The sequence below is a fragment of the Amblyomma maculatum genome, chromosome 7, assembly GCF_055883805.1.
Source record: "Amblyomma maculatum isolate TAMU_Amacu chromosome 7, ASM5588380v1, whole genome shotgun sequence".
In the NCBI taxonomy this organism is placed as follows: domain Eukaryota; kingdom Metazoa; phylum Arthropoda; class Arachnida; order Ixodida; family Ixodidae; genus Amblyomma; species Amblyomma maculatum.
Genome location: NC_139350.1, coordinates 113,820,101 through 113,832,051, shown reverse-complemented (window position 1 = coordinate 113,832,051; position 11,951 = coordinate 113,820,101). Strand labels below are relative to the sequence as shown.

Sequence of the window (11,951 nt, the reverse complement as noted above, 5' to 3'; positions counted from 1 at the left end):
CACAAAGGAACAAACGTTCTGACTTGGTACGCCTGACTTGGTTCTGACTTAGCGTAAGGCGCCGAAAAACCTCTACCACTTTGCGTATCATCTTTCACTGACAATATCAATGTACGCAGAGGGATATATCAGGCCGCAGGATCTTTGTGTATGGGGAGCACTAGTTTTCTAAGAGAAAATCTGAAGGCACTACAGTATCAGCTGGCAGGTGTGTATTTAAACACGGGTGCAATCGCAAACGTAAACAACCTCAATTGTATTTCGAATTGGACGCGCAGTCGCAGCATAGTCGAATGGAGAATTTTGAGCACCATGTGATTGAGTCAAGCTGATAGTTCACACTCAAGTGCGACTAACGCTAACACGGAATTCGTCAACTCCGCATTACGTAAACTTAGGTGCGCGTGCATCAAAAATAGAGTATGAAATATATATGGTATGAATATATGGTACGATGGCATTCAGCGATGCAGCAGCAGTGGCGGTGGCGCAGTTCCACGTTCTCTGCCTAAACCTGTCATCGAATTCTTGCAGAAATTTTCGCACGGTGCCGTCTACAACCTGGTTCATCATATCAGCGCACTGCTGATATCAACTCTGGCCGTCACGTGGGGACCCAAGCGCCGGGACCTTCCTATAAAAGCGGCGACAAGCGACCCCCGTCTTCATTCAGCGATGCAGCAGCAGTGGCGGTGGCGCAGTTCCACGTTCTCTGCCTAAACCTGTCATCGAATTCTTGCAGAAATTTTCGCACGGTGCCGTCTACAACCTGGTTCATCATATCAGCGCACTGCTGATATCAACTCTGGCCGTCACGTGGGGACCCAAGCGCCGGGACCTTCCTATAAAAGCGGCGACAAGCGACCCCCGTCTTCATTCAGCGATGCAGCAGCAGTGGCGGTGGCGCAGTTCCACGTTCTCTGCCTAAACCTGTCATCGAATTCTTGCAGGTTGGTAATAGACAATTTATTAAGCACATCCTTTTTTCGCGACCGCCCCTGCTGCTGATCTAGCTGTTTTGCATTTTTCTGTTATTGCCTATTGAATGCTGGTGTCTGCTCTTGTTTACCATGAAGGACGCATGCTCCTCTTGCAACGCAAATTTTGCCGATGGTGACACATTCATGACGTGCGTCGACTGCACTTGTAATTTCCACATTGGAAAATGCAGCGGCGTGACCGAACGATCGTTTAGGATGATGAAAGAAACCACTAGGAAAGCGCTGAAATGCCCAGCTTGCAAGCAAGCAGCTGGACAGACCGATTCAGATAATGTCTTGGAAAATTTCCAAACAGAACTAGCGGAAATAAACAGAAAATTGTCTGGCATGCTCGTACTGGAGACCAAATTAGACAAGCTAATGAACATGCAGGAAACTGTGTTGAACATCGAGAGGTCAGTACAGCTTCTGTCTGACACTTATGATGACATTAAAGTGAACCTACAACGACAGGACAAAGAAATAGGCGACTTGCGGCGTCGAGTGGAGGCTGTTGAGAGTGGAAGCGGTGAAAGTACTGTCCAAACACTAAAACAAGAATTAAATGAACTCGAACAGTATAGCCGCCACCAGAACATTGAAATCCATGGGCTTGAGCTGAGTGAAAATGAAGACCTCATGGCTGAAATTAACAAGATTGCCCGAAAATTGGAGCTCCCTGATTTATCCGATAGCAACGTTGAACATGTGCATCGTTTGCCCCCCAAAAAGGACAGAAGGCCTGTGGTGATTGTAAGGTTTTCCAACCGAGCCCTCAGGCGCAAATGGTTTGAAGCACGCAAGTGCGCGCAAGAAAAGTTGACCAACATCAGCTTCTATGAAAACTTGACAGCAATGAACAGGCGATTGCTGTGGCTGGCGAAGATAAGGGCAAGGGAATATGACTACAAATTCGTGTGGACTTCTGAGGGTAAAGTGTTTGTAAGAAAACAAGCAAAAGCAAGTGCTATCAGGATTGCAACCGAAAATGACCTGAGCAAAATTCTTTAGGTTAGTGACGACGGCTATTTCGATTTCAAGAAATCAAGATGGCGTACCACACGACTACTTCGTTCAATGATCTGGTGAAAAGTAACAAGTGTTTTCGTGAAAAGGGGCTTTCTTTTTTTCATTTAAATACACAGAGTCTGAGGAACAAACAAGATGACGTGAGTACATACCTCTCACAACTACAGTGTTCCTTTGATTTCTTGGCTTTTTCAGAAACATGGTTCTCAAGTGTCACTGATGTTACGAATTTTTCCGGGTACAGTCACGTTTCTGTTTATCGTGTGCAAAAACGGGGTGGAGGTGTGTCCCTATTTATCCGCGACTGTTTTCACTATGATACCATAGACGACTTTACCTGCATGTGTGACGACCTTGAAACTGTTGCCATCATGTGCAAAAACATTGCCATCGTATGCGTCTACCGACCGCCCCAGGGCACGCTGTCAATTTTTTTAAACTACATTGAATCACTCATGGATTTTGTCAATTCCTGGAAGAGGCATGTAGTGATCATAGGGGACTTTAATATCGATCTTAACTCTAATAACCCTGCTAAAGTTCAACTTCTTGAAATTATGCTTCAAAATGGTTGTGAGAACGTCATTGAACAGCCTACGAGAGTCACATTGAATACAAGTACTCTGATCGACTTATGTTTCACAGATTTTTCTAAGTCTGCTAGTTGCTCCGGTGTACTTTGTTCAGGACTGAGCGATCATCTACCAATTTTTGTAGCATTACCGATCGCCACACGTACACAATGCACAAATAATACTATCCGTATCATCAATGACGGCGGAAAAAAGACCTTTCATTCACCTGTTGATAACTTGAACTGGGCGAACGTATATAAGGAACCCGATCCATCTGTATCCTACGATATTTTTATGTCCGAATTACAAATTTGTTACGATGCTGCATTCCCCCTCACAGCAATTGTTCGGCACAAGAAAGCAAGGAAAGAATGGATTACGAATGACCTTTTTAAGCGCATAAAACACAAGGATAAGCTGTTCGAACAGTTTCTGCGGACGCGTGATATTGCAAAGCTGCAAGAATTCAAGCAGTTCAGAAACAAACTTAGCTCTGACTTAAAGAAAGCCAAGTGTAGATTCTATCAACATAAGTTCGAAAAGTGCGCAGATAACCCCCGAAAAACATGGAAACAATTCAATGAACTAAACGCCACGCACGTTTCTGGTATACCATTTGAATTAGTTATAAATGGAGCCACTTATTCGGAGCAAAACTTAGTTAACCTTATCAATGATCATCTAGCTAACGCAGGTGCTGGAAACTTTTCATCTCTTTCATTGCCTCACAGCAGTCTGGAGAGATATATAGGACAGGCGCTGCTTGAAAGCGCATTTTTAACGCCCACTTCTGAGGATGAGATAAACCTTATAATAAACTCGTTCGATAACCGATCGGCAGCTGGCCACGACGACATTAAAGCCGCACCTATAAAAGAAACTGCCCACTTAATCTCAAAACCACTCGCTTACATCTGCAACCGCATACTCGCTTCGGGAATCTTTCCTGAGAAAATGAAGATAGCTCGTGTCGTCGTCATTCACAAGGGAGGAAAGTACAGTGACCTGAACAACTATAGGCCGATTTCAGTTTTGCCTCTTTTTTCGAAAGTGATTGAACGTGTCATACACAAACGCCTCAACAACTTTTTTGTTGCAAAAAACATCATATCAACAAAGCAGAACGGGTTCCAGAAAGGAAGATCAACTGAAATGGCTCTCGTACAAATAAAAAATAAAATAATTAAAAATATTGAGGATAAGCTGTACACCGTTGGAATATTTCTAGATTTTCGCAAAGCCTTCGATTCCATCAAACGTCATATTTTGCTAAGAAAACTGGAAATATGTGGAATTAGGGGCATAGCACTTCAACTCATGCGCAGTTACCTTGAGTAGCGTTTTCAGTTCGTATGCCTACATGGCTACAAATCAAACCCAAGGACTGTAAAATATGGTGTACCGCAAGGATCTATATTAGGCCCTTTGCTCTTCTTGATCTATATAAATGATATAGTTAACATTCCTCAAACTGATGACATAGTATTATATGCAGACGATACGAATGTATTCTTCTCTGGAACAAATCTTAATGAACTTGAAAACACTGCTAACACGTGGCTATTAAATCTTAGTGTATGGCTAAACTTAAATAGTCTTGAACTCAACGAGAAAAAAACTAAATTTATGCTTTTCTGTGCAAAAAACAAACCAATAGATTACGATTTTAAGCTTCGCTACGGCTCTTGCTACCTTGAACGTGTCAGCTCCCATTCCTTTCTAGGAGTTAAATTCCATCACAACCAAGGCTGGAGCGACCACATAGACCACACCCGTGTCAAGATAGCGAGAGCTATTGGTATGCTTTCCCGGCTTCGAGATCTTATACCTTGCTCGCTGAAAAGACAGTTGTATTTCTCTCTTATCCATTCTCGCATCAGTTATTGTCTTCTTATCTGGGGTACTTGTAACAAAACTGACTTAGAAAAAATATCAGCCCTCCAGTCGCGTGCAGCTCGGTTACTTTTACCTGCAGGAAACAACACAAATAGTTGCTCGGCAAATACACAGTCTCGAATGATCCCTGTGAAAATCATGTATGAACTCAAAATATGTGTGTTTATTTATAACGAAATAAAAACAAATTACATTAATTTTTTTTAACACGTACCTAAACAGATCTACTGGTTACAGCTTGCGTCAAACTTCTGTTGTGGTAAATAGGCCTCGTACTAACTACGGAACACAATCAATTGAGCATCAGATCATGTTGATGTGTAAATCTCATCCGTTTGTAATAGATGCAGCTAAAAATAGTTCCACGCACAGGGGTTTTAAACGCATCTGTTCGTCTTTCTTTTTGTCTAACGTTGTGTCCTAACAAAATGCTTACTTCTGGTTCCGTTTGATGTAACCCTGCTGGGGGGGGGGGGGGGGGTCCTGTGGTGCGGTGGCCTCATAGATTGTTCATAGTAGGATGTCGTGCGGTCTGTGTGGCATATCGTGCGGTCTGTATGATATGCCATATAATTCGTATGATATGCCGTGCGGATGGGGTGGTGTGTCGTGCAGATTGTGCGGTGTTCTGTGGTGGATGGTCTGTGGGGTTGTTGCGTCGTAGGAATGCTGTATCGGTTCGAACAACCCTAATGTATTGCATTACTGTACCATTTTTGTATATGATTTAGTGTGTATTATTATTTTATTATCTGTATATATTTACAAGAACTGTTTATGATGCGTCTGTTTTGTAAGCGATGGCAAAGACAGCGTTTTGTTGTTGTACAATGCAATACCGCTCCTGCTGCTGTACCCAGGCGAGGACAAGACCCAGTCAGGAGGTTTAGCACCTCCTTTTGTCTTGCCTCGTGGGCAATACCTGTATGTTGCCCGAAGGAGAAATAAACAAAAAAAAAAAGAATATAGGGTGTGAGGTATATATAGTATACTTTTCGCATATATGGTATGAAAGCGCTCTGAGCAAGGATAGAGGGCAGTCATGAGCAGTATCGAAGATACATGTATCTTCGATTCTATCTTTAGATACATTTTGTGTACGGAATTAGGTATCATGTGCTGAAAGGTATAGGAGTACCGGTATCGAAAATACATTCTTAAAGTATCGTTTATTTTGAAGATACTCGATACTAAAGAAAACTCCAAATATTGAAACCCCTACGAGACGTTGGATTGACGTCGCTCGCTGACGATAGTACAGGCTCAGAGACAGCTCGGCTTGTAGTACCGCTTGAGTTCCCTATAAATGCTCCGGCCGCTCAGCGTCGACAACATTTCCAGATTCCCTTTCTTTAAAACTGAAGGAGGCAATGGTAAGCAGGTGCTCACTAGGTGCTTTACTTTTGAGCACCGAGTGCGTACCACGAAGCTGCTATGCCTTTAAAGACACTGATATATTAACGACATGGAAACGCAGTGCGAATACGCAGTAGGGATCATGCACACTGCTGTACCCCTACTTCCCAATCTTTGCCATCCGTCCTCAGTTTCTTCGGCGCTTTATTCTCGTCAAGCAGTACCCTCAGTGTGCTGTCGGATGCAGTAGCGTATGCACAAACCCAAAACCCCTGGACTCTTCGTGCCACCTCTGCTTGGTGCATCTGCTAATGCATCAGTCCACCGCGATGCAGTCGGCTAACCACGTTCTCTATAAGGTGTTTGACGGAAAACAAATCCATCCTTCGTAACTACACAGGGGACAAACAGGCTTCCACTAGACTTTTTCTGGAAAAAGAATTACGTCAAATATTTTATCAAATGCACGACATGAAAGGTATAAAGGCAGTTTTGCATCACAGTTCTAATAACAAATTATGCGTTGTCAAAGAATTTATTTTTGCAAAAAACATTTCACCAAACCTTGAATAAAACATCTAAAGTTATTTCTATCGTAAAAATACAATGAAAACAATATTTTTGAAATATGGGAACTGACTGACACCATATTAACCACTTTCAGTTAAAAAAATTTGGCTCGGGCTTAACTAAGGCTAAGCCTGGATATCTCGAAGCGAAAAACTTCGGTGATGCTTATGGTTTAGCTTACGGTCATGCTTTATGATTTAGCATTCGGATACGCTTAAGGTTTAGCTCGTGGCTGTGCTCTATAATTTACGCTATGGATATGCTTATGGTTTAGCTTATGGACTTTGCTGCGTCGTTTAGTGAGACGTTCTTCTCGTCGTTCGGGTGTCTCGGCCGCTCGTATAGCCTTCAGCCCTTCACTTCTTCGCTCCTTTTCAGTGGTAGCGCAGTGGTTACGGCGCTAGACTACTGTTGACAAGGACGCGGGTTCGAATCCCGGCCTCTGCGGCCGCTTTTCGATGGAGGCGAAAAGCAGGGCGCCCGTGTGCTGTTGCGATGTCAGTGCACGGTAAAGAACACCAGGTGGTCGAAATTTCCGGAGTCCTCCACTACTGCGTCTCTCATAGCCTGAGATGCTTTGGAACGTTAAACCCCACAAACCAAACCAACCAGACCTTTTCAGCCAACTCCCGCGGTAGCACTTGTGCATCGATAGTACCACTCCCTTCTATTGCGATGTTGAATGCGCACGCCTATTTTCTGGCAAGCGGTTATGTAGCCGGCCTGCGCGATAAAACACGCGTTTGCGGCGAACGTCGAACGATGATGTATAGCGCGTGGCAGGGGCCACCTGCACCGTGCGTGACGTCACTCCTGCTCAAACATACGCCGGCTCACGCGAAGCGCGGTGTTGACTAACAGAAGCGAAGATTTTTGCTTCAAAATTACGGCCTCTCTTTGCGGTCTCATAAGAGGAGAATGACGAAAGCCTACCCTCCTTCTCCTAACGCTTGCCTCACATCGTTTGCTCTGATCGGGTTTTGTCGAAGTGGTACAATTGGGAAAGGCGCAGTATCTCTCACACATTCTCCGGCAAGGGTGATTGGACGGCGCACCATCGCTCCTGTTGAGTGGCGTTTCGACCCATTTCAAGTGTTGGATCGCAGATGGTGAGAACGCTAGGCAAAAACTAATCTCACTAATTTGCCGGAGTATACGGGTTCGAACCCGACCGCGGCAGCTGCGTTTCGATGGAGACGAAACGAAGAAGCGTCCATGTGCTGTGCGATGTCAGTGCAGGTTAAATACTATCCCCAGGTGGTCGCAATTACTCCGTAGCCCTACACTACGGCTCACTCAATCTATTTCCACTTTCACTCCTATCTTGCTCCCTTCTCTTACGGCGTGGTTTATTCACAGAAACTAGTGCGGCAGATACTGCGCCTTTCCTTTTCTGTGCGCCGTGCTTGACGTCACTCGTGCTCCGACATACGCGGCTTACACAAAGCGTGGGGTTGACTAGTCTAGCGAAGCTTTTCGCTTCAAGAGATGTTTATATCTTTTATCTACAACCAACCGCAGTTCTCCAGCGGCGCTAGAGAACCTCAAGTTTCCTAACTACTTCCAGGATGCTTGCGTCAACGCGGCTACGGTTCAATCTTATACGCAGATGAAAGGCACCTTCTTCTAATGCAACACTGCGGTGTGTTCGTGAGCGCATTCAGAGAGGCTTTGCTCATTTGCGTCCTTTTTAGCACGCTTATATCGCGCTCTTTAAGGACTAAAAAACATTCTACCAATTTTTCTTTTCCTCCTACCTTTTAACAATATCCAGAGCTTCAAACATTGGTTATCGCACTAATGGCAATATAACTGCTGAGTTGTCCAAATGAACGCAGGTTGCATCTTTGTATCATATGTATAGCAAACTACTCACAGGTCGGCTCGCATGAAGAGCATTAGTTTAGAGAAATATTTCGCTATGCTGCTTGGGGAAGCAATCGCTTAATTGTAACTATGGCTTCAATTCAATGTGAAGTTCTGACAAGGACAGCTGCCTAAACAATAACTTTGGGCTGGCGTATTCGTTAAGCCCCTTCAGAAAAACTAAGCTATAGGATTGCTCTAGAGATTACAGAAAGCACGCTAAAATTTCCGCATGCCTTTAATCGTATTAAAAACTTTATCATGTAAGGATTTCAGTGATGCGTCGAGGTATCGATGATACAGTATCAAATATCTGCATCGAAACTCGATTTCAATCCTGTATCTTGTATCGGCATCGGAAATAGAATTTTTAGTCTATCGAGTATCGGTATCGAAGATACCTTTTGAAGTGTCTAGCCCAGCCCTGATAGAGGTGGGGAAGCCTCAGTTTGCACGTTGAGCCTAAGATGGTCCGGCCTACGAACTGATGCATCCCCCCCTCTAGCCTTGTTCAGTGCGAAGCTTTCATACCATGCAACTACCTTCCTCCTCTCGTCACATCTATTTCGCATATATGTAAATGGGATTTTCATGATGGAGTTTTAACCTGCGCGCAAAACCTGACTACCTGACGACTATAACTACTTGACAAACCTGGTGGGCTGTATCGTGAAGAAAATGATGCGATATCATGTCATGTAAGCAAATTAACTATGAAGTGCCAGAGCTATTTGGAAGCATTCTTCAAGGACATATCTTACACTCTTTGGTCTTTTATTCTATCCCACGCCGAGATGAGAAGAATGCATGGAATCAAAGAATAATAGGGCTTTCGATGGAGACCTTCTAATAATGTTCCAAAATATTGTGTTGGGTAACTGACGTGTAATTAGCTCTAAAATAGTCATTGGCGCCTCCACCGCTTTCCCTTCTCGAATGTCCTCCACAAAACTTGGGAAACGGAGCTCATTTACCACTCACCAAATAGGTGGGCGTTCAACAACACAAATCGCACCTTCAGAGGCTGCTCAGGATCGAAGCAAGTGACGGCAATATTACGCCTGAAGCATGCATGCAGTAAGCTAGGAGACAAATTTCCGGACAGCTGTGCGTGGAAGGCACGTAGGTGCACTGTTAAACATGCGGATTGAAGAGACGTCAGTGTGCACTAGCTAATGCACGCACTCTTACAAAAATGGCCGGCACTATAAATTTTACAAGCTTCACTAATAATGTTATGCAGCCGCAGTGCAAAGCACCGAATATACTGAAAAGCGATGTTTAAGAGGAGTCGAAAGACTTACTTTTCCTTCGAGACTGTCGTGCTGCTGGTAGAGGGATGACATGAGGACATTGCTCTGGCATCGATTTGCGAAGGTTCCGCTTTTCCCTCATCTCTGCAAATAATGACGTTGCGAAAGAAGTAATAAGTCAAGTCGCAATGAACGCGCTGTTGCAACAGACACAAGGTACGTATTTACCGGAATGGTATCGTCCGCCCCCCTCGTTCTCAGTTCATCTTCAGATTTAAGGGAATGCAATATAACTCAACGGTAGCCTCCTCTGGAGTTGAATGCTTGCTTTTTTGCATAAGGCTTAACCTTCTATTGCAACTTAGACAAGGACAGACGCTGTAGCGAAAGGCTGAAAACATTTCGTCTTCTTGTTTTCTTTAATGAAGTGATATGAAACAGTACGCGGGCGCATTTCCTTACGAATTTATTGAAAAGTGGTAGCCAATGCCAGGTTATATCCTGGGACTCCAAGGTTGAGTTGACATTCACCTTTATATCGAGTCAACGCTGCAGGTGTTCGAGCGCGTCGTCAGAGAAAACATGCGAGTTTATCTTTCGTAAATTACAGAAATTTAAGGTGTCGGATTTTTTTTTCAGCCTGCCATAAGGACATATCTGTTTCTCTAATCTTGTAGAGTGAAATCACTAGCACAGAAGTTAACAGACTAGAAAAATCGTCTAATGTTTACGTGTCTTCCTCGTGTTTGGGTCCACCGAGGAGCGAAGCAGATACTACGGTTTTTGGCCTCCCGAACAAACCGCCTAAATACCTTTAGTATGGTTTGTCCTACTTTATTTAGAGGGCAACTTTAAAAAAAATTGATTATACAAGATTCGCAACAGTGGAGGGCTGCTGAAATTTCGACAACCTAGGAGTTGTAGCGTGCGCTAAAATCGCAAGTGTATACAGCGCCTTGCAACTGCATAAATTGCTAATTGGTGGGTAGGAAATAAAACGCGCCGTATCTTTCACACATCTCTCTGGACGCCTCATTTAGCCACACTCGATAAGAAGGAACTAGGAGAAAAAATAAATATGTACAATAACGGTAATATATGACCTATTTTTGTAGCTGGGAATCTTTTACTTGCACTGAGATTGCTGCGTCAGTTTGCTAATGAAAGAGTGTGCTAAAGAACCTAGCAATATCTTGCCGATCACTGTCGCTGCATGTCTTAAAGGGTTGAAGTGGAGCAAAACAGCGGACATTTTTTTTTCCTAAATCAACGCAAACAGGAAGAAGATATATCAAGTAGAAGAAAAATTGACTCTGAAGTGGTCACCGAATTAGCTTCCACCACCAAAGGTTGAATGCAATTTGATATGTGTCAAGACTGTTAAATTTGGGGCGCTTTCTGCTGCTTTCAAAATAGATCACTCTATAAAAGCAAAATCGTTGTGTTCGCGACTATCGAGAAGAAAATTATTATTCCGAATGTCAGAATCAGACCGCTTTCTCTGTGAGGATTAAAAGCCAGCGACGACTGCACTCTGCCTCTAGGTACATGCAGCCCCCGCAGTTGTATCCGCCCAACTCGTTCTACCAACTAGCCATCGTAACGATTCTTCTAGATAAGGTTCAAAGCAATAGAGGCCATATTAGGAATGAAAAGGCCGCGTCTCGCTTAAATGGCGCGTGCAATGCAGTATTTTAGAGAGACGCCTACAGTCAAATTATTTTGTGGCTGCACTGGTTATGAGGCGCATAATGTATAAGAAGGTATGCGCGCAGTTCTATATAATTAGGGCAGACGCCACCCTACTGATGTTTTTGCACACACTTCTCTAAACATGACCATCGCTGTAAGTACTCTGAATCGCCCAAGCGGAATTTGAGTAATGGTGTAGAGAGGTCTAAAGCAATAACATCGGCTAGTAAAAGGAGTCGGAACAATTACTCATCTGCAGCGCCTTGCAGGCGCCTTGTGGATCCTTTCTTAACGTCCTTGCGGCTTCGCCTCACGCTCTTGCGTTTTTGTTCAATTTTTCTGCAAAAAGTAACGTTACAAGACAATTAAGAGGGGTGACGTAAAATTTGGGTAATAAGGGGCAATGACAGCATGTAACAGGTGCCCATATAAAGACAGGGTAAGTAGTTGCCTTCCTCAGACCCCAAAGTGAGTTTCGAATGTCGGGAGACAGTCCATCCTAAATGTGGGTCTCTTTTCATAGCTTGAGCTTAAGCCAGGCTGTCCGGCATTGCCATCAAAATGCGACTTAGGCTAAGATTGAATTCGTAGCGCAGTGCTCACCATTATTTCAACCGCACTCCAGGCACACTTGCGCTTAATTTTAACAGTTCCTGATTGCGTTCCGTTCTGTATATATGCAAAGACAATTTACATTGACGAGTTTGAACCTTGGCAGGGAAGATGAGAGCCTG

At 43.8% G+C, this 11,951-nt stretch overlaps 2 protein-coding genes across 2 annotated transcripts in view; one reads left to right on the top strand and one right to left on the bottom strand.

The window, feature by feature from the left end:
- Positions 1-1,328: 1,328 nt before the first annotated feature.
- LOC146184454 (uncharacterized) lies at positions 1,329-1,991 on the top strand. The gene has a single exon (XM_084608548.1). The coding sequence runs from the start codon at positions 1,329-1,331 to the stop codon at positions 1,989-1,991; it is 663 nt and encodes a 220-aa protein (XP_084464674.1).
- Positions 1,992-5,976: 3,985 nt separating this feature from the next.
- LOC146184453 (uncharacterized) overlaps positions 5,977-11,951 on the bottom strand; it is a 51,322-nt gene continuing 45,347 nt past the window's right edge. The window contains exons 5-7 of the mRNA XM_084608546.1: positions 11,467-11,556; positions 9,577-9,669; positions 5,977-6,070 (exon numbers count right to left, since the gene is read on the bottom strand). Of these exons, the coding sequence (XP_084464672.1) occupies positions 5,977-6,070; positions 9,577-9,669; positions 11,467-11,556 (277 nt within the window). The remainder of the gene's footprint in view (positions 6,071-9,576; positions 9,670-11,466; positions 11,557-11,951) is intronic.